A 22,662-nucleotide genomic window follows, 5' to 3' on the forward strand; every position below is an offset into this window, starting at 1 on the left:
ATTATACTTTAAGAATATGGATAAATTGCTCAGCGGTAGCTTTTGGACTGGCTATCGCCTGCTTTTTTTCTTCTCTCATCGACCCTTTCTTTCTTTCTTTTTCTCATTCACTACACACGTCTTCTCTCTTTTCAGTTTGCAGATCTATTTTATGGGTATCTTTGTTGTCTTCACAAGTTGTGATAAACAGATGGCGGTGCTTGTCGTTCGCTAGAACTTCACCCGTCACCAGTAGTTTTTCTTGGAAAGTGGGTGGCTCTTCATCAACTTCTTAATTTGTTTATGTTTCGAGAGTATTTCTGAATAATAAATTATTTCACATGTCGATTTGGACTCGTGTTGTTTTAATTTTATATGTTTTTTGTTTGTTTTTCTCTTGTTTAATAAGTCTTCAGTTTTAGAAGTTTTTGTTTGCTACTGTAGCACGTTTTTAGTATTGCTTATGCATGTAATCTTAATTTTACAAGTGATTTTAGGGATGATTTTGTTGTCGTCCTCTCTAGTTTGGTGAATGCTCGATTCTTTTGTCGATTTTTGCTCGCCGCTTTGGACCATCTGGGGCTGATTTCCTTAACATATTAAGTGCTTGAATTACTCCAGATATGTCGTGCTTGAGTTGTGACAAAGCCAATTGTCAACGTGTCATAATATTTTATTGATGCTAAGGCTAAAACCTTTGTTGTGTTGATGAAGTTTGTCATTCACCATCTATGACGAGTGTTTGTTATTATTTTCTCATCTATGACGAGTCTTTATTATTATTTTCTCCCTAAATTGTATGGTTCCATTCATTGAATAAATTAATAAATTTAGCTTTGAAAAAAAAATATGGATAAATTTACGCTCAACTTTTATGTGTTTGAAATTAATTAAATTTTAATTAATTTTGCCGCTAAATAAAATTTTACCATTAGATTTTGATTCTAATGATTTGAAAACAAAATTTAATGGGAGGATAATTTCAAATATTTGTATTTTAACAGTGAATATTAAGTTACTTTATAACATTATTAAAAATTATAAATTAACTTCGGATTTTTGTTTAATAAGAGGAAGCTTTTAAATATTTAAAAATATAAAACATACTTTATTTTTCATAAATAATAGTTTTATTAATATTTTACTAAACTTAAGTTAACTTAATTAAAATTAAAATTAAATAGTAAAATTTAATAAAAAATCAAGTGGCAAAATTTAATATAAAATTGAAGTGGAATGCTAAATTTACCATTAATTTGGCAAGTAAAACATAATGGAAAATTTCAATTTCTGGCAAATTTATACATTAACCCATTATATAAATATTCAAATTTTTATTTAAGCAATTTAACTGATCAAGTAACATTAAACACGGATGTTTAAAACCAGGGAGAAAAAAAAAAGAGGTGTTAACAGTGGGATATGACCATTTTTTACCGTGAGCAGCAGTTGCGAAGATGCACAAATATGCGGCGAGAAATTAGAGTTCAAAGAAACACATGCTTATTCAACTGAACTAAAACTGGTATCCTTTTACAGAGACCGAACAACTGGGCAGAGTTTTTATTCAAATCTCGAGTCAGATTTACAGAGACCCAAAGTTTGAAAGACATCACTCTTATAAGGCCTATAAGCTTTAAGGGCTTTCACAACACTACTTTCGCATTTGAAGTGCCTGTCATTCAAGTTGATCAATGGATTGTGACAAATCACATACATTTTGTTCCAGTGATAATCATTGCCCCCAAGTACAGGCCCTGGTAACATAACACAGAAAAATCATTACAAATGCATTAAAACTGAAAAAGTTAAAATTTCAACTATGGAAAAGGTATATCATCCAGGGAACATGAGCATGCATTTTTGAAGAGCTAACTGTAAGAAAACACAAGATCATGGATATATATACCCCTCATGGTTATTTTTTGTAATTCACCCTTCAAAATTATAGCATAATTGACACCAATCGACTAATTTAAAAGTAAGGTGGGGAGTATGAATATGGTATAGGTACAGTACCTATATATGCAGGCAACTTGGCATCTTTAGGCAGCAAAGTTTAGAGTATGGTAGGAGTATCAACAAGATAGCAAATAAACTATCTTTATCAATACCTTTAATCAATTAGGACTATGCAGAAAATTACATCTTTAACTAGGATTCCACATGGAAATTTAACTGAACTTCTTTAACACAGATAACAACTCGACAAGTATAGAAAGTTTTAAGGCATTTTGAAACCAGTACACAATTAAAGAAACAAATTTTAGAAAAGACTAATCCTCTCATTCAGGCTTTTTACCTTAACTAGCTGTGAAAGAGATGCAGCTCAGAACAAAACAAGAATATAACTGAAGGGGAGGTGCTAAACTGTAAGCTAGCAATTAGAAGTAGGATTCTACCAGCATAAGAGAGCTACAGCAATGACCGATATGGAACTTGAATCTAGGGTAAAGGTTCTACTACAATTCCCAGTTTCATGCACATAAAACATACAAAGCTGAATGGCATATCATGATTGACACCCTCCAATGGTCATTCATGTACCTCAACTTATACACAAGAGACCAATCATATGGACTCAAGCCTAGAAATGATGTATGGTATCCAGGCTAACTAATCCTTGTAAAGTTGTAATGTGAATTTCACCAATGAATTAATCATGTACATAAAGATACATTTATAATCTATATCTATAATATAAATAAAAGACCAAGTTTGGAAAAAATTATGAACTAACAAAAATACCCTTTATTATTTATTTATATTACTATCTTGACATTAGAATAACATTTTAATTTTATTATTAAGTTTTCAAGATTAGAAAAATATTCTATTAAAGCTAAAATTAAGCTCTGTATCCATGTTAAATTACACTTGGCTATGATTTAAAAATATTCAATTTTAAGTTACATAACACTAAATATGCAATTAACAGTTAGGTATTTCCATGCAGTTAGCTAAAAATCACAAAAAAAAAGAAGAAGAGAAATTGAATTTCCTTACTATTTCCAGAGGTTAATTATGGTTTCAAGGTTTTATTGTTGTAATTTTTAATATTAAAATAGTTAATATATTTTAATTTATATTAAATTTTTGAATAATATTACTTTATATTAATCACATTAAATACAAATACATTAATTAATGAATTAAGAAAATAAACACATAAACGAATGTGATATTAGGAACTAGTAATCATAAAAGACCAAATTCAGCTATGTATGTTCCTCTTTTGGGCACACTAATATCTACCAAAACTTCTGTTTAACTCTTATTTGAATTAAAGGTCAAATTCTTTCGAAGCAGAGGCTAAATCCATCAGACAGTGCAAAAATATACTTATTGTCATTTTTCAAATGCAAAAACATGACCAAATTACCTTCAATGTATTTTCCTGCCAACACAAACATATAACTACACATGCACTCCCTAGTATTATCTACATATTATATTTGATGCTTTTCAAGCACCAATCCTTCAAAGGAAAGAAGTAAACTAGATATCCATGGGATGTCCATTTATATATATGTATAAGAATGAGAATCCAAAAATAAGCTTTGCTCGCTTAACGTTCTACTCAATGTTGCAAGGCAGGTATTGTATTGAAGCATGTAAAAATTTAGTCCCTTAACAGGAGATTCATATTCTATGACCTCCATAAATCTGTAAGAGCTAAAAGAAGCAAAGTAACAAATTCGAGCCTAATAAATAGCACTTTAAATAAATATAATGTATGGCTTATATTTACTATTAGTCCAATTTCAAAGCTAGTTTTTCAAATGCAACTAATACTGATAAGAGTCAGACCATTATATGCAAATGCAACAAAGGGAACATTTTTTCCAAGAAAGAGATCATACCCAAGGTCCAGAATGCTATTAATGGAATCGAGAAGCTGGGGCTGCTGCTGATGTTGATGCTCCTCTTGCGGCAGTGGCTGAAGACTAGCACCAGCAGCAACAGCGGCTGCACTAGAAGGTGCTCCTTTGGCCTCCACAAACCTCCAGAGATACCACGAAGCAACTGACCTATAAGGCCTCCATTTCTCACACAATTGATCCATCTGCGAAGGCCTCGGCAACTCCTCCAAACTGTAGAGTAACTGAACCCCTTTCCGAATCCCGAGATCATTAATCGGTAAAACATCGGGTCTATGAAGCGAGAAGATCATAAACATATGAACGGACCAAGAACCGATCCCATTGACCATAGTAAGCATGGTAAAAAGTGACTTATCATCCATATTTACAATCGCGGAGTCTGATAATATCCCTGTCTGGTATTTCCTCGCGAGATCGTGAAGATAACTCGCTTTTCGTCCTGAGACACCAATTTGCCGTAGCTGTTGAGGGGTTAAGGAAAGAACAGTCTCGGGAACCACACCGTTTTCGCCGCCGCAGAGAGCGATGAAGCGAGTGTAGATGGAAGTTCCAGCTTTGAAAGCGAGCTGTTGGTAGAGAATGCTTCGGGTGAGAGCGAGGAAAGGGGTCTGGAAAGTGTCGAAGGTTGGAGGCGGATGGAGATCGATCAACGAAGCAAGGAGGGGATCGGCGTTACGGAGGTGTCGAACGGCGGTTTCAACCTCGCCTTCACAAGAGAGGGACCGAGCAAAGAATTGGGGAGCCACCACTAGGGCTCGATGCTGACTGAGTTTTGCTTTGGGAGCTCTGGGGACGGTTTTAAGCGGCACCGCTACGGATGTTGATGTTGTGGAAGTCGTCGCTTGTTGGGAGGCATTCGGTTCGGAATTCGAGTCAGGGGAGAGTTTCCGGATTTTTCTAGGGCGAGAAGGGATTTTAGAAGGAGGAGAGGATGTAAGGGGAGAACCATCGGTGAGTTCCGTTGAAGCAGAGACAACGAGGGCGGTAGTAACGGTGGGAGCAGCGGCGGCGAAGGCATCATTCGAGTTTTCAGTTTTAGTTAGAGTTTGGGCTTGCCTTTGGGTTTGGCATTGGGTCGCGTCGGAAGAGTCGTTTGAAGGCTGAGATTGAGCCTGTGGTTGAGGCTGTCCCGAGGCTTGTTCGCCCATGTGGTCGATAAAAATCTGGTTATAATAAAAAGTCCACGGTTGATCAAGGTGATGACGGCGGCGTCGGGGTTAACTGGAGGTGGGATTGAAGGAAGACACGAGCGAGTGGAGTGACTGCCTTTTATTGTTTTGGTTCTAATTTACAATCTAAATTCTAAAATCTAAAGAGTGTTTTAATTTCGCTTCTTAGAGAGGACGAGTTTCTTTCATCCGCTTAATCGATTATTCCACGCTTGGTTACAGAGCGTGCTTTAGCAGCCCCCACACAAGGGTCTATCGAACCCTACTTCAAAAACAGCCCACAAGGTTCATTAAAAACGGCTTCCGCCCATTCGGATAATAAGCTATTAAGTGTTGAGTCACAGACCTCCTACAGGTGTGACTGAAAGCTATAGGTCGAATCTTCACAGATTGTACTGATGTGTGATTCGGTGAGATCCATATGCAAAAAAATATATCCTTGATCATGCAAAGAGACGTTCATTTTGAGCAATATGATTTTAATGAGCAATTCATGGCGATTGATTTGACGAGACAAAATCCTCTAGACTCGTAATAGAGCTCAATTGAAGATAAAACTTAAATTATTCCATTATACTCCATTAAATTCATTTAATAAAATATAAGTTCAATTAGACTTATAAGCTATTCGAGCCGAGTGGTGTTCAGTTATATGAACATTACAATCAGAGAGTTCAGATGGCATTAACAATGAGAATGCCTTTTCAAATGTAACTTTTAGATTCAAAAGTAGTTGATTTATCCGACGTTTAGAACTTAAAGTAAGATTTCTAATATGGACTAACAACCGAGCCAAATGAATGCAAATGAACTCCGATAATGGAATTGAATAATGCGGAACCTAGAGGGCTTCTTTTATTAGTTTCTCCGTGAGAGCTTTCGGCAATCCCATCACACTGTCCGTTGTCCCTACCTGCAACGATAGCAAACAACATCTTCTCTAGTGAAAATCCAGTAGCTAACCACACTAAAAGATGCTTTGGGAGTTTAGAGAACAGGTTCTGAAGGATACCAAGGCATTTTATCGAACTATTTCGAAATGGAATGATTTGCTCATAGCCTAGGATTGAGTACTAAGTTAAGCATGTCAATTTTAGCAGACAACTTGAAGCATCAATCATGAATCATGTTTACTAAGTGGCACATCCTAGTTCCTACACCGATGTTAGTTCGTAACCACATGATTCACTGAAATTATTGCACTAACCACTTCTTTAACATATGGCATTATCAAAGGATGCTCGATAATCAGTCCTCCAGCAACATGTAATACAGCCCCTTCCTCAATCTGAACAGGAATGAAAAAGATAATCGATATTGCTTGTGAAATAAGAAAAACAAGGGAGAAGAACAAAGAAGAAGAAACCACCTACCAGTTTCTCGATGATCTCATCTGGTATTTTGTGAAAATATATCTGCATGGATTACAAATTAAATTATATAAAAAATGTTTAGCACATTATGGACATGCTTTAGTAACTCTTACACTACATAGCAAGTGCCTACAATGGAATTCGCATAATTTCGATATGAATCTCTCTAATGACAATTTGATTTTTACCCCACCTTCGCTACTCTTTCATATGCAGTTGATGCTCTTTTTGTGACTACCACAGGTTGATACAAGTACATATAATTTGACTAAGAAAGCTAGAGAACCATAGCCAACACACACAAGGAATGAAAGGACCTTGGAATGGGAGTTAGTGAGAGATCTCCAAATTACTGGTATGGTTATCAAAATTGTGAGTATCGGCATATAGGTTCTACCTAGTTATTGTTCATGAGAAATGACCTGGCCTAGCCCATTCCTCAAAAGAAGTGGCGGGGTTCAAATCAAAACATTTTCAGTCTCTATATACTCGAAGCTGTGTTATTATATGTTAATTAGGGTTCTCAAAAGATATCTTTCTTCCTAAGAAACACCCCTCACTTCGTACTTGACACAGCCAGGAAAGAACATAATACACGAAAAAAGTACACGACTACCACATCATTTAGTTGATATTGCTCCGATGTTCTCCGTTCATTAACATCAGCAAAGTTTGATAATTAATCGAGAAGGTGCCAAGAATTAAATACTCAAATCAAGAATGAAAGCCATTAATACCTCGACTCTGTCCCATTCTCCTTTTCTAAATCCAGTTTTAAGGTTCGTAACAATAACAGATCCCACGGTTGCCGCATGCCCACCCGAATAACCTGCATAATGGTCAATCCGTAAATTTTTGAAAGAGTAGAAGAGTAAGGATTGGATCAAAATATTAAGACAAACCTTTTATAAATTCACGCGCTTCTTTCTCATTGGCTGGCTTTTCACGTACAACACCTTCATAGACCACCACCTTCAGATCATTTAACAATAACAGTAAGGAATTGAGGTGGAAGATATTAAATATGTCTATGCTCACAAGCATGAAATTTCACCGATTGCCATCTATGTTTGAGGATACATTTTAAAAAACGTATTTAGGACACAAAACATCAGTAAAAGATATACCAACATAGTAGTCCTACACAAGTTAGGGATTATCGGGTTTCTTTCACATAGAAAGCATTTCTGGTTTAAAACCAACGGTAAATCTGATTACATTTGGCCCCAGAAATATTGAAAATAATTATGGTCAAAACAATCCAAATTAATTACGAAAGCAAATTCTTAAACATTGCAGCAGTCGAGTAAGGAAGCAATTATAGGGACCTCCTGAAAGGTTGAAGGGTGGAAATGATTGACCAACATATGGTTAGAGCAAACTAACATGTCTATAGAAATAAAATAGATCTTTATCAGCAAAGAAAAGGGTTATGTTGCAATATATTACTTATGAACTGTTCTTCAAATGTTTGTCACATGCAACATCGACTGTGCTCATAATAGAACACCTAAGGAAGTCTAAAGCATATCAAAGGAATAGATTTATACTTGGTTGGAAGTAATTAGTAATGCCGGCTCTGCATCGTTTACATGATCATCAATGCGGAAAAATTTTCACCAGCTAAGCATATACCAAGAAAATACCATTCAGCAGGCAACAGCTGCAGTGGAAACAGTTAAAAAGAAAGAGCAAAGCATGTAAGTGATTCAAACACGAAAATAGAAAAGCCGCATTCTAAAAGTGAATGCTTGTCAGAAACTAGAATAATCTTTTATTTAAGGCCTACCCTTTTTATTCTTTCGTGATAAATCTACCAAGGATTAGAATTGGCTTTTAACGAACGAGAAATGTGATTCAACCTAAGCCACCCATTAGCCTTAAGTTACAATGAAAACAAGATAGTAGAACCTTAAGTAGCACTTATGCCATTGCTATTGAAACATATAATTTACTTCCTTCAGAAATATATCCTGGGAGGTTTGGACCATAGATGGCAATTGGCGAAACAATGGCCAACTACATAAAGGAGGAGATTCAGTCGGTAACTAAACAAAGTCAAGACATACTGTATCAGCAGCAATCAAAATAGTTGGTCTCTCATCCTTGTCTTGATTATTCATAGTTTGTAGCTTTGATACAATGGAATCAGCCTGAGATGTATAATTCACATTCAAATCAATATAAACATATATACATATATATATCATTCCTTCTCCAATTTTGATGTTCTAAAACACAGAAGTAGACAATAAAGACACATTAAATATAACATTGAATTTAGAATTTAGACTATGATACACTCCCTTTTCTGTAAATGAAAACAATCATTCAAAAAAAAAAAGCATTCCTCCATTAAATAAAAAACAGAACCTTCGCTTCAGCAAGAGCCATGACTAACTCTTCAGGCTTCTCCTTTCTGATACCTTTCTCATCAATATCTGCACTCTATAAAAACAACCCAACTGAAACCCTTCTTTATTATTATTTAAAGTTGAAATAAATTAGTAACAATAAAATTTCCAAAATTACCATGAGACTGAATTCATATCCCATTTCAGCTAATATATTACGGCGAGCTATGGAAGATGAACCCAATATTATCTGCATCACAAAACAACCATCAATTAGTTTAAAATTTTCAACAAAGTTCCAATTTTTTTGGGAAAAGCGAACGTACTTTTACAAGATTTTTCGGACAAGAATATCAAATTTAAGAAAAAAAGAAAAGAAAAGGAAGATATTTTAGGGTAAGCGACGGATTTTTATGTACCTTGAAGGGACAAGTTTTGTCTTCCATTTTGACTATCAGATATTTGTCTTCGCAAAAAGTCGTGTTCCAGTTAAGGAGCCAGTGGTAAGCATCGAGAAAGAGAGAGCCAGAGAAAAGAAGTAAAGAAACGGTGTAAGGCGCGTGTTTAGTACGCGTGCTTAAATATGACCCTGGTCCCAAGCCCTAATGTTTAAGCCCACCAATAGAGTAAGTTGTTCTACCATCATTATTCGTATGTTGCATTGGTTTAAATCATAACTCAGTTAACACTTATAGAAATCAAGGGAGTCCAAATGTGGTTAAGCAACTATTATTATTTCATTTAAAAATCTTAAAAATAATAAATTTGGCTTATTCGTGTGTATATTCTTTTATTTTATATTTATATTCATACCGTTAAACAAATCGAGTTAAAAGAATTAAGAATGTCCATATCTAAAATTTTATACTCAACAAATAAGATTGATAATATTATATATAAATCCCTTAATTTATTTAAGAGATGAAATAAAAAAAAACATTTTTATTATATGTTATTAAGCATTTTATCTCTATTCTTTTAATTTCTTATTAATTTACAATACATTAATATCATGCCTTGCCTTTTGTTTTATGCACTTCCAAAACTGTCTGAAATTGAGGCTTTTTGTAGCTAAGTTCCAACATCATAATAATTGGCATATAACCCTTTTTCTTCATGCTATGCGATATCCCATGCTTTTGTAAAGTTAAAATACACGAATGATATATAATTTAATATTACTCCAAGAGGTAATATCTTTAATTTGTTAATTAAATCTTCCCAAAATTAATCCATCCCAAGTAAACATGATTTGAACTTTATAACATATAGGATTGAATTTCACTCGTATATTTACCAAGTTTGGATACCAAGATTGAATTATTATTTAATGAATACAATATAATCCGATGTAATTCATGTCTTCTAAGTTATTAATAATGAATAAAGAACAAAGATAGGTTAACATTAATAAAAACAAGGTACCAATGCTATAATTTCATACTTGACACATGCAAGTATAGGAACGTTGTGGCTGCTTGTTACATTCAAGCACACAAAAAACATATATATGAGCAGGAAATGTAAACGAAATTAAGAGCAATAATTTATATGTTGGCTGCTTTGCATTTCCTTTTATTGAAAGGTTGATATTCTACAGGCTATTTCTGGTTCATACTTCACTAAAGCCTGAGATTCCTCATCCTGCAGGAAAAAAGAAAACCACAAGATCAGATATCAGTCTTTGCCAAATACTATAATATTATTACACATGCAAAAAATAGTTCGAAACTAAACCAGTTAGTTCATTCAATTAAAGAAGATATTAAAAGCAGTATGGTCCTGAAAACCGAGCAATTAAATATACAGGGTTTAGGGTGAATTAAACCTTGGTTCTTCATCGTCCATGAAATTGTTGTATCCTTGGTTCCCTCCAGCTTTCTTATAAGGGGGCAAAGGCACGTGCCCAGACTCTATCTGCTTGATGTCATCCACAAGGTTCTGGTAATGCAACTTCACTTCCTCCACGGTCTTCCCCCCGACAGCCCTGGCTAGCTTGTGCCACCGGTCTGGTGTATCCTTGTCGTAGATAGCTAAAGCGTTCTCGAACAACTTGTTTTGCTTTGGCGTCCAGTTCGAACCTGACGCCATTGCGGAACAGTGATAATTAACAATCGAAATTAAGGGTCTGAGGCCAAAATAAAGAAAAGAAAAGAAAAAGAGGTGTAGAAGATTGAATGATTAAAATACTGTCAAATGGTGGTGTTTATATAATAGGAGAAGAAGGAGAGAGAAAAAGGAAGGGTTTAGAATGGTGGGCCGGTGATTTTTTTGTCTCTACTTTGCTGTTGCTTTCCTTGCAAAAAAACAGCGTAGCTTCGTAAAACCGACGTGGTTTCACTTTACTTTCAGAGTAAACGTGGATTCGCTCTAGAGTTAGACTTAAACCTCAGGATACTTAATTCTTGGTCGGTCAGGTCTCTAGGTGTACCGGAAAACCACTGTTTAGGATATAAGAAGGGATGCTATATGTTAAGGTACGGAATCCCTGTATTTTAAGAGTGCTTTAAGGGTGGTATTATTTAAATATCTCTTTATAGTGGGATAAGAAAAAGAAATACTAATCCATCGTGCATGGGGAATTTATATTGAGAAACGAAAATTATTTTTTTAATCAATCTAACGGGTTTCAACAAAAAGAAAATATAATCGTATCACCAAAAATAAAGTTGCACCCTTAAAAATCATCAATAAACTAATTGAACTATATATATACATTGGATGAATTCTCAGCCTGGAAAATATTTTAAACCTGTTTGCCACATGATCATGAACCGGATTCGAAAATGTCTCTCATGCTAAATGTGCTCAAAGAGATTATCTTTGTGGAGAAAATTTCATAGAAAGGATGCATTTTGAGGTGTTAAATGTGGGATACTTTTATTACATATATCCATATAATAAAAATAATAATAACCATACCAGGTCTGAGTAAAATAAGAATATTATGCCCAAATAATGTAACACTTTTATGTAAAACACTTTTTTTGGGTATATTTATGTACAACACTTTGAGACTTTTACACTTGAATTTTCCAAAATGAGCTTTGAATTTGGTTAAACATTCAAGTAAAAAGGGTATCCATATAAAGAAAATCTCTTTCAAGTGAAGTTATTGAAAGTACTTTCAGTAGGGGGGTGATAAAGTTAAAGTAGCAAAGCAAATGTGCAGTACAGTAATGGCGATGTATATTCAGAAGTAAACTACAAAGCTTCATCAGGTGGGTCCATAGTTAAGCATTCACGGGTTCACCATTGCTGACCAGTGAAAAGCTTTGGAAGCTGATAAGTGCTGTCAAGCTGTAATAAATCTCAGTCATTTTTTTAGCCTTTTGCCCTTATGTTTTGTTGTTACTCTCTTTCTCAACAACATGCCAAAGCTTTTTTAGCTGGCTTCGCTAGACCCTTTTCCGTGCAATATTTTCTTTTTGTACCTCTTCGTGTTTTGCTACTGAATGATGTCTCAGACGCTCTTTTTACCATGTAAAACTTGGGTACCCTGCTTTAACAATCGGTCAGGTCTTTGATACTTCAGTACATTCGTGTTAGCCCCTAAAGTTGTATTCGTATCTGATATATACTTGTTAATTGTGTTACTCGAACTTGGATCCAAATTAGCAGCATCACTGTAATGCTGGTTAATTGTAAGCAATCACAACGATATTTGCATGGATATAGACATTTTCTTCTGTATTCGAGTACAAATTTTAACGTGGATTCCTTCGTTAGTAGACATTTTCTTCAATTTATTCAAAAACATGTGGTGATGAGACAAGAATTATATCCTTGTTGTGATTATACCAGGCAAGCCATGGAGATTGCACTTGGTTCACAGTGCTAAATGCTGGAAACCAAACCTATTAGATTGTTTTGGATAGCTAAACTCGAAACCATCAACGTGGTCCCATGATTAAAAATCACTGCTAATCATAGATTTGGTCTCCAGTAAGTTGAGTAAATTGCAGCTGGAAGTGGGCCAACCACATGTTTCACTTTTGAATAACACGATCCCATAGTGCAAAACGAGGGCAACCGAAAGTAGCCACATGAATCATATATGTAGAGTTCATCAAAATGAGGGGTATGATCTGCACCCGTTAACTGTTTATGGCTTACTGTCAAACTTGACAGGCTGCAACATATACCCACGCTTTCATTATAACCCTATACTTGCTAGTTAATTTATCGTGGTAATTAATTCCTTTGTAAACATTGAAAAAGATAATATGGGTTGGTTTTGTATAGTAAAAAGTGCCTTTTTACAACTTGGTTCGGAGCTTATTTCCAACTTTTTTGGGGATTATCTACAAAGGAGATCCATTTCAAGCACCTATCTTGTTGATGATTATATAGAATAATAATCATCAACCACGTCCATGATATATACATTAGCTTACCATTTCAATATCTTTTCCCAGCTGTGTAGCCTAGCTAGCATTCGATCTGCAAGTTGGTGGATTGGGGCTATGGAATCCTAGCTAGCATTTTTGTCCTATCAATATATGTGAAAAAGGATCCTAATTAAGCTTTTTATGGTGGTCCTTTTGCATTGATGAATCAAGGAAACCTTTCGAGCTTTTCATAGTCAAAATAAGGTCAGTGTTCTCTAAGAAAAGAACTGGTTTAAACAAGTTAAAACTGATTAACATTTGGAAACAACGTTACTGTCTTTTCAAGCCATTTCGACATCTAGTACTGATCACCATTTTCCTGCTATCATTATAGCGTTCAATGACTTAAATAATTTACTCATGCTGAACCCTGATCTTAGAAACTTTGAAGATCCATTCTTATATATGTATAAAAAGCTCGTACTTGAAGAGTTGAGAGTTACGTTTTGCAAGACAAAGGGGCATGAAGTCGAAGGAGTCAAAACGAATAATAGGTTGTAGATTAAGATGGAAGCTATTGGGGAATATTAGAGGATAATTCAAAGGACATGTTAATCCGCTGGCTGAATAGAGGGAGATGATTTGATAGGTACAAATGGGAGACAAGTAGTATTCCAATGATAAGGATGGAATTTTCCTCACAAATTATTACAGCACTAAAATATTTGGACAATGCGTTATCTATTAGAACCTGCAAAAGATGAGATGTCAATTAATGTTATCTTGCTTGAGATTTTCTGCTTGTAGTGAGTCCTTTTATTATATATTCAAGTTTAAATCCATTGGGTTGTGATCTAACAAAAATGTGTGCATGAAAGGTTGTATCAATATCCTTATCTCCGATCAGAGGTGCAATCAAGGGATAAGCAGTGACCTTAAAACTCTAAAAAATGGTAAATTTATCATATAGTCCCTTAGAATTTATGAAATTATAACTTAATATGATTTATTTATTTTACTCCCTAAAGTAATTACCTGTTGGTTTGGGTGAATATCAAATATCACATCTCATGTATATGAATTTCAAACAAGAATATATACTAACTGAAAAGTTGAAAAGCATCAATTCAACCTTTGTGAATTCCCCTACTTTGGGTGAGCAAAATGGTGGAGTTGGATCCTGGGGTCTGTCTTAAGATCAGGAGATATGGTGATAAGATGAGTGCCAAATTCTTCCAGGCTGTAATATGATGAGAAGAATCTTCATGAGATTCAATACACTCCATCATCAGTGATTAAACACTCAATTCCACCCTACATCCCATTTTGTCATCTCAGCATTATTCTTTCTTTATGTTGTTTTCCACTCAATTTCATCCAATTACTAAAAACAAATTGTGGTCTTCCCTGTGTGTGCAGATCAAGCCCCCTTTGTCATGAAAAAATTAATAATAATATTTTATATACCATCCATGCATGAGTATTATTCATATCCTCAATAAGCAAAACAAAAAATTGTATAGGATCTATAAGTAAATGTTGGAAATTTTTATTTAAACATAAATTTATAATTTTCTGTTTTACTCATGAAGTATTCCAAAATTAATTTATACTTTTTTGTGAAATTTATTTTGAAGTTTGAAGCAAAGGGAAAAGGTTGATCCATAAATGTAGGGAATGGGGATTGAGCATGATATTATCTGGTTTTGCATCTTGCAGTGTGCACATTTGTTCTCAATAATGAAAGCCTTATCTTATCAATAAGCTTCAGCTAGGCCCAATATGGCCCAATACCAGGGCCAGCTCCATCAATTGGCTCCAATATTATAACTTTTATTGGCATGCAGGACTGGGCGAGTTTTAGTTGCCTTGCATTTGGCAGCTTTGGTTTTCAATTTCCCCACGATCATACAACTCAAATAGATTTGTTGCGGCACGAGAGCCAACAGCTTCCTGCAACTGATGTGATGAGACAATGCTGAATCTGGGAGAAATAATCTTATATGAAAGAGGTAAATCGTACACCTCATAGGTGATTTACCCTATAAATTTGTCATTCTCAATGGATGATTATTGTTTTCGAGTTATTTTGCACTGATGTTATCCTATTATTGCTGAACTCCAACCGATTTTCCAATAGGAAGAAGACTGAGCATTGGAATAGCAACCTTTTATGGCCCAAGGGTTTGGTTGAGCTTGAGTCTTGTCTCCTCGATGCATATTTGAAGGTTGGGAGATTGGTTGCCCGGTGAAACTCTTTTCTTTGTGGTTTGTTTTTTCTTTCCTCATTTTTAGGTATATATTTTGTCCCTTTTCTAACCTTTTTTTTTTGGGGGGGGGGGGGGGATCTTGGTATATTATCAGGTTTAACTTGGTATGGATTTTCAAGTTTGTATGGGCTTCTGTTTTTTAAGCCCTGGTTTTGATCTCAAGTTCTTATTAACCAACTAAAATGGGGGACCTTCGGGTAGTGGAGATCATACGCATTTACTTAGGTTGAAATATTGTTGCATGATGATGATCCTTCTATATTCTCACACATTTCACCACTAATTTAATTTAATCCTTTTCTATTTTAAATTTCTCACTTTAACCCCAATACTTTATAAATCCTTATAATTTAGTCTGTACCCCGAATTAATATTTCTTAATACATCAATCTTTTAAATTTTCTTCAGTTTCTTACTACTTTCTCCAATAAAACTTATAATGTGACTCCCAATTATCTTTAATGACCCAAAATTTAAGGAAAGTTAGGATTAAATTAAAAGGATTAGCAAATTGTCAAACTCCACCAGGAAATTCAGAAATTTTAATGGTTAAATTGTGACTAATTGGATTTTAATTCTGGTTTAGTTAGATGAGAACCGGCAGGTTCCATAGTGGGAGACAAAATGATTAAGGATGAATGGTTGTAACGGTCGGTGAAGATCTTGCCAAAGGAGTATATAAATAGGTGCGTGTGGAGAAAGAACTTTCTCAATTTTGTTTACCAATTTTTCTCTCTGAAGCATCGTCTTCTTTAGTTGTTCTGAAGAAGGAAAGGATGTAGCTGAAGGGAGTTCTACATGTTGTAGTTGTTGTATGGATTAAAGTTTAGAAGTAGAGAAATTGGAGAAACTAGTAAGCTTCCTATCTCTCTGTACTTGTGGATTAAAAGAAGAAGTAGAGTAAAAACTATAACACCCCTAACCCGTATCCATCGCCAGAACAGGGTTATGGAGCATTACCAGAGATTACATATCAAATAAACAGACATTTCATATAATATAACATTCATGTCAGAAACTAATCAAAATCAAACATATTGTCCCTTATATGAGCCCTCGAGGCCCAAATTATGTGTTAAAAACAAGTCGGGACTAAACCGGGTACTCAAAGAATTTTTCAGAAAACATTGAAAATTTTAAAGCTACAGGAGACACACGGCCGTGTGGCCAGGCCGTGTATCTCACATAGTTAGGAGACACGCCCGTGTCTCAACCTGTGTGGGCATTCAAAATAGGGACACATGGTTGTGTCCCAGCCCGTGTCCGTACCCGTATAACTCTCTAACTTGGGCCACACAGCCAAGCCACACGCCCGTGTGCTAGGTCGTGTGTGCATACTGACTTGTGCAATTTAAATGATACAGGGGGCACATGGCCGTGTGTCACACACGGTTGAGACACACGCCCGTGTCTCTGCCCGTGTGGACGAAAATAGGACATTTTCTAAGCCACATTTCTCACCCAAATTGATACCAATCTAGCCTCAACAATTTACACATCAATAAGCCATAACAAGGCATTCAACACAAGCTGAAATCAAGCCTTAAACATGTAATACTACCATATACAACCAATATACTCATAAGTACCTCTAATGACAACTTAAAAATATGTCCACCAATATCCAAACTTACCTATTTAATTTACCTAACAAAGTTACCAAAGTTCATTTTAACTCAAATATATATATCACTTGTACTAACATCATACTCATACTTTAAATTCATATCAATATGTATGTTGGTTATTGTAATACCCCAAAACTTTTTACAAGAAGATATTATCTTTGATATAATAAAATAAGGAAATAAAACGACAAAAAGGGGAAATTTTGGAGTTATGTCAACATTGAGAAGTATATTATGACATATTAGTTTAAGAAAGGATTAAATCGCAAAAGTGAGAAAAGTTTTGTTGCCCAAGAGTAAATACTCAAAATTTAAGGGGTTAAAGTGTAAATATGAAAAATTTGAAGGACCAATGATGTAAATATTTTAAGGGTGGAATGATTTAGAAACTAAGGAGAATGAATGGCTTAGGACCAAATTGAAAAAGGTAAAGAATTTTGAGGGATTAAATAGCAATTTTACCAAATTAAATGATTACTCAAGGATGAAATTTTAAAAGATCATAAAGGGCAAAATGGTCAATTAGAAGAGAGAGAAATCTAGAAGATAACGATGATGTTGGATATATTTTAGATTAAATAAATAAATAAATATTAGTTTATTAATATTTTAATTTAATTTTAAATGATATTTTATTACTTTATTATTATTTTATTTAGTATATATATATGGAAGGTAAGATGAAGAATCATCATCTTCTCCCATGCATTCTAATGTATGAAGAGAAAATAAAGAAATTCTTTTCTTTACAATTTGGTCCTTTCACAAAAATTTACCATTTTCATCTAGAAATCAAAAGAATTTCCATATCCATCAAGAGAGAAAGATAACAAGGAGGCTATGGGGAGCTAGAATATCAAGTTAGATTCAAGAAATAGAAGCTGGGGGAGAGAGAAAATCAAGTTAAAGATTGAAATCAATATGACAAGGTAAGAACATCAATATTTTAATATATTTTTAAGTTTGATATTATTGAAAAGTATGGAAATGATGTTAATGTAAAGTTTTCAGATATATGGTCCTATGTTCTTGATATGTTATTGAAGAGAAAATAAGAGAAAGTGATGAGAAATAGTGTAGAGAAAGAAAATAAGGGTGTTATAAACATGGTAATAAACATCTTGCACTAAAACAATTTTGGACAGCAACAGACGTTAACTTTAAAAATCACTATAAATTATGGGAATCAAATTAGAGGATAAAAAATATGGAATTAAATATTATTAAGTCTAGTTTCTCATAGAAGAAACGGTGTAAGTAATGGAATTGTAAATCATGAGATATAATAAATTTTGTGAGACAAGGTCAGAATGAATTCGGGTTCCCCATTTTTGACTTTGTAAAATCATCAAAATTTTGATAAAAATAATTAGAGGTTTAAATTTATATGTTTAAAATCCTGAATTAGTCTATTTTCAATAGAGACAAACAGAAACATCATCCAAATTCTGTACAAAGAGATAATTAAGTTTTAGTGAAGAAGGGTCGGAACTGTCAGATAGCAGAACAGAGGTGACTTTAAATAATAAACTGTACTTATTGGCTAAACCAAAAAATTCTGAAAATTTTATGGTAAGAAGATATGTGAGTCTAGTTTTAGGTAAAATTATCGGATCCTAATTTTGAGTTATTTAGCTTAAGATAAAAATAATTTAGTAACTATGACTCAAATGGACAACTTTGAATAAATTTACAAATAAATAGTGAAATCATAGATAATGTTACTTATAAGCATGTTATATAAATTAAGGATATGGAATGGAGAGGAGGAGAAGGAAAATATATATATATGAATGAATATTCAGCTAGCATGGATAATTTGGACGTTTTAGGCTTAGGGACTAAATTGAATAAAAGTAAAACTTTATGGGTAATTTTATAAAATGTCAAAATGACCAAATTGCATGAAATGGATTGTTTATTTATTTAAATTACAAAATTGAATGAAATTAGAACAATATCGGGTGAAAACATGTTTTAGGGATTAAATTGAAATGTGTTTAAATTATGAAAAATTCGATATTTTATAGAATTCATGGGCTGTTATCAATATGTATGAGAATAATTAGGCTTAAAACAAGGATTAAAATTACATTAATTTATTTTTCTTAGCCTAAGGATTAAAAATCGTCATTAATTAAAAGCTTAGGGCAAAATGGTAATCTTGCCTAGAAAATTAATTGAATGTATCGAATATGAAATGAATGAAAATGATGATTAAATTTATTCATAAATATTAGAATGACTCAAATACGAGACTTGAACGTGGAAAAGAAAAGACATCGGATTAGTGAAATTGTAAACACGAACAAGTAACGAGGTAAGTTCGTGTAACCTGAATTATATTCTTAAATGCTTGAAATGTATGTTATTGATGTCAATATGATTTAAATGTTCATTGAAACATTGATATAATTAATAAAAGGGGAAGAAATCCCGGTTAAATGAAAGGAAAATTCGATGGATCTTTGAAAAGGAATTGACGATAAAAAAGATCTAGCCCGGACGGGTGATCCTATCCTGATATAGCCCTCCCGAAGAATATGTGTGAAAAAGATCTAGTCCGGACGGGTGATCTTGATATAGCCCTCCCGAAGAATATGTGGAAAATAGATTTAGCCCGGACGGGTAATCCGAATTAGGGTCTGAATTTAGTCTGGATTGGTAATTCAGATCCAAGCTCATTAGAGTAATTGTCATTGCAAGGGATTTAGCCTGGACTGGTAATCCCGACAATACTCTATGAGTTTATATTACAGGGGATTTAGCTTGGATTGGTAATCCCGCTGTAAGAAATGAGGTTCGCGGGTGTGTGCTCTCTGAATTGAAAAATGTGCGCACATGAATATGAATTGACGGACCCGAATTTGTACACTAAAGTGTACCCCTGAAAATCCATCGAAATTTCGAGAAATTCAACGGGATAAAAATAAAAAATGATAAGTACTTAAAATCATGAAATTAAACTTGAAATACATAGAAATGATAATTATTTGATATACTGAAATATGACATGGAAAATACATATGTATGTGAAACTTGCCTGATAATTATGCATATTCAAGATTATGAATTGCTACTGGAATAAATATACATTGAACTTATAAAAATTACGGTACATGAAATATTGTCATAATGAATTGAATGATTTATATTTAAGAAGAAACAACAAGAAAATGATATGTATCATGACATGTAAATATGAGACTATCTTTGATACGTTGATACAAGGAAAATTATGTGTATTAAGACGAGTAATAAATTTAAGTGAGACATGGCGAGAAAATAAGTTTGTCAATATTAAAGTACGCTAACCAATGTTGTTGCTTGAAGTTTTGGCAAGAGCCAAATTACTATTGAGTGGTAATATGTTTAATTATAAGGTGCATTGGAATGGTAAGTGCTTAGATGAAAATATAATTGAGCTTATGAAATAGTGGAAAGGTTTCAGTTATGCAATTTCTTATGAAAAGATTTGTTATGTGATACGCCCGTATGAATCCTGCACCTAATTCGGAAATAAAAAAATTAAAAAATATATATATTTAGGATTCTGCGAAAAATTCCCTATGATTCCGATTTAATCCCATAGGTTCCTAATGAATGTTTTGAGCTTCGAGGGCCCAATAGAGGGACATTATGATTATTTTCAGAATATGAATAATAAATGACTCAGAATTATTGAATATGTTCAGTAAACTCCGATAATGCCTCGTGCCCTATTCCGACAACGGATATGGGTATGGGGTGTTACAGTTATATAAACAAAATATTATTTATAACATTTACATAAGCTAAATTTTGACCAAAATCAAAAAAAGCCTATACATGCCATATAAACCATATTTAATGTTTCAAAAACTTCCGAGATAAGCTGGATAGTGTGACTTGAGTGCTGATCCGATCGTCCAACCTTCTGAAAATCTACAAAGACATTAAACAATACAAATAAGCTTAATGAAGCTTAGTAAGTTCGACAGTTTAAACAAAAATCTTACAGAACCTACTATAACAAGTCAAATAAATAAAATCATTCATGTCAATTCCCTGTCATTCATTGACAATTTCCTGTCATTCATAACTTTTATTAATAAATACATTCGTTTTCAAATCAATATAAAAATGAATAACATGTCTTTCAAATTCATTAGACAAATCACCTTATCGAAAATTTTCCATTCGAAGAACAACTTACGGATAAGAGTACATCGTTAACAGAAGCTCATAAGAGTAAATCTTCTTGAATACACCAACAGAAGCTCGTAAGAGCTGAACAGAAGCTTGAAAGCTAAATAGAAGCTCGTAAGAGCTAAACAAAAACTCAGAAGAGTTGAACAGAAGCTCGTAAGAATTGAATATAAAGTAAAATACGATAGTTCGCAATAAATGCTGAACCCCGGTTTACTTAGGAAAAATGTTATTGTCTCCTTCCAATACCATCATACACTAAAATACGAATGTACTCAAATATCATATTCCATTCAAACCGAAATCCAATTCAATAATATAATTCCAACAATAATTCAATTCCAACAATAGAATAAATAAATAATATCATTCATAAATTTATACAAAATATTAAATTTTAACCGCATTTAACTTACATTGATTGAATTGTAATAATTACAAAAGTTCAAAGACTATTCGCTATTTTTCTTTTTCACGAGTTTCTACAAGATCTTGATCTAAAATATAAAATTATTTACTTATTAGCATATATTTCATTTCCAATTCATTTTACAATTAAGACCTTTTATTTTTCAAATTTACACAATTACCCTAAACTTTTACAATTTTGTAATTTAGTCCCTTAATTAGTTAATCTATCAAATTAACTAATTTTCTCAATCAATAATCTATCCAAATATTATAGGCCTTCATACAGGCCCTAATAAACCCAAAAATAACTATTAAACCCTAATATTTTAACATTTTCACAATTTAATCCTAAAATCAATATTTAACAAAATCACTTTATAAAATCATCATACAACAAAATCAAGGTTCTAAATCCATGTTATTCATCAAAAACATCCAATATTCATCAATGCAAACTTCCAAAATTTTTAATAAAATAAAAAACTAAGGTAAGGTTTAGTTGGACCTAATTGTAACAATGTCAAAAACATAAAAATTACAAGAAACGGGTAAGAATTGAACTCACATGAAGCCAAAATATGATGAACCAGTTAAAATCTTTCTCCTATGGCTGTTTTGGCCGTATTTGAAGAGGAATTGTCTAGAAAACTATCCAAATTCAATTTGTTTTATTTTTAATTTAACCAAAATTACAAATTTGCCATTGAATAGCTTTATTTTATTTTTTTTCTCTTATGCCACCTCATCCATTCAATTTAGGTTTATTTATTTCTTAATTCCTTCCCTATTTATTAATTAAACCATGTAATCACTTAATTCTTATAATTAGCAAGTTTTGCATCTTTTTCAATTTAGTCCTTTTAATTAATTAGCTATCAAAACGTTAAAATTTTTCAACGAAACTTTAATAATACCTTAATGACACTTCATAAATATTTATAAAATATTTAAGGTTTAGTTTATAGAAATGAGGTCTCGAAACCTCACTTTCTAAAACCACTTGACCTAATAAATCATTATAAAATACAAATTACCAATTCAAAGACCCATTTTTAAAAAAACCATATTTAATTCG

At 33.3% G+C, this 22,662-nt stretch overlaps 3 protein-coding genes across 4 annotated transcripts; all 3 read right to left on the reverse strand.

The window, feature by feature from the left end:
• Positions 1-1,459: 1,459 nt before the first annotated feature.
• On the reverse strand, positions 1,460-5,295 carry LOC105770061 (alkylbase DNA glycosidase-like protein mag2). The gene is made up of 2 exons (XM_012591103.2): positions 3,843-5,295; positions 1,460-1,736 (listed from the first exon to the last, which is right to left on the reverse strand). The coding sequence occupies exons 1-2, from the start codon at positions 5,009-5,011 to the stop codon at positions 1,715-1,717; spliced, it is 1,191 nt and encodes a 396-aa protein (XP_012446557.1). The 5' UTR covers positions 5,012-5,295; the 3' UTR covers positions 1,460-1,714.
• A 282-nt stretch (positions 5,296-5,577) lies between these two features.
• Positions 5,578-9,324, reverse strand: LOC105770062 (uncharacterized). Of its 2 annotated transcripts, none has more exons than XM_012591105.2 (9): positions 9,179-9,324; positions 8,938-9,009; positions 8,779-8,853; positions 8,475-8,558; positions 7,308-7,377; positions 7,143-7,234; positions 6,406-6,447; positions 6,240-6,320; positions 5,578-5,945 (listed from the first exon to the last, which is right to left on the reverse strand). In XM_012591105.2, the coding sequence occupies exons 1-9, from the start codon at positions 9,203-9,205 to the stop codon at positions 5,874-5,876; spliced, it is 615 nt and encodes a 204-aa protein (XP_012446559.1). In that variant the 5' UTR covers positions 9,206-9,324; the 3' UTR covers positions 5,578-5,873. The 2 variants fall into 2 exon arrangements, with proteins under 2 accessions (XP_012446559.1, XP_052487294.1); XM_052631334.1 differs by lacking the exon at positions 9,179-9,324 and adding an exon at positions 9,086-9,173.
• A 780-nt stretch (positions 9,325-10,104) lies between these two features.
• Positions 10,105-10,943, reverse strand: LOC105765769 (protein RADIALIS-like 3). The gene is made up of 2 exons (XM_012585023.2): positions 10,588-10,943; positions 10,105-10,403 (listed from the first exon to the last, which is right to left on the reverse strand). The coding sequence occupies exons 1-2, from the start codon at positions 10,848-10,850 to the stop codon at positions 10,382-10,384; spliced, it is 285 nt and encodes a 94-aa protein (XP_012440477.1). The 5' UTR covers positions 10,851-10,943; the 3' UTR covers positions 10,105-10,381.
• Between the last annotated feature and the right edge of the window lie 11,719 nt (positions 10,944-22,662).

Source organism: Gossypium raimondii, chromosome 5 (genome assembly GCF_025698545.1).
Source record: "Gossypium raimondii isolate GPD5lz chromosome 5, ASM2569854v1, whole genome shotgun sequence".
In the NCBI taxonomy this organism is placed as follows: domain Eukaryota; kingdom Viridiplantae; phylum Streptophyta; class Magnoliopsida; order Malvales; family Malvaceae; genus Gossypium; species Gossypium raimondii.

Excerpts from the sequence above, each read along its gene's own strand:
- LOC105770061 (XM_012591103.2), bottom strand. The coding sequence starts at position 5,011 with ATGGGCGAACAAGCCTCGGGACAGCCTCAACCACAGGCTCAATCTCAG. Across the intron at positions 1,737-3,842 it reads AATAGCATTCTGGACCTTGG|GGCCTGTACTTGGGGGCAAT; the intron begins GTATGATCTCTT and ends TTATGTTACCAG.
- LOC105770062 (XM_012591105.2), bottom strand. The coding sequence starts at position 9,205 with ATGGAAGACAAAACTTGTCCCTTCAAG. Across the intron at positions 8,854-8,937 it reads GATATGAATTCAGTCTCATG|AGTGCAGATATTGATGAGAA; the intron begins GTAATTTTGGAA and ends TTGTTTTTATAG. Across the intron at positions 6,448-7,142 it reads GAGAATGGGACAGAGTCGAG|ATATATTTTCACAAAATACC; the intron begins GTATTAATGGCT and ends TAATCCATGCAG.
- LOC105765769 (XM_012585023.2), bottom strand. The coding sequence starts at position 10,850 with ATGGCGTCAGGTTCGAACTGGACGCCAAAGCAAAACAAGTTGTTCGAG. Across the intron at positions 10,404-10,587 it reads ATGGACGATGAAGAACCAAG|GATGAGGAATCTCAGGCTTT; the intron begins GTTTAATTCACC and ends TTTTTCCTGCAG.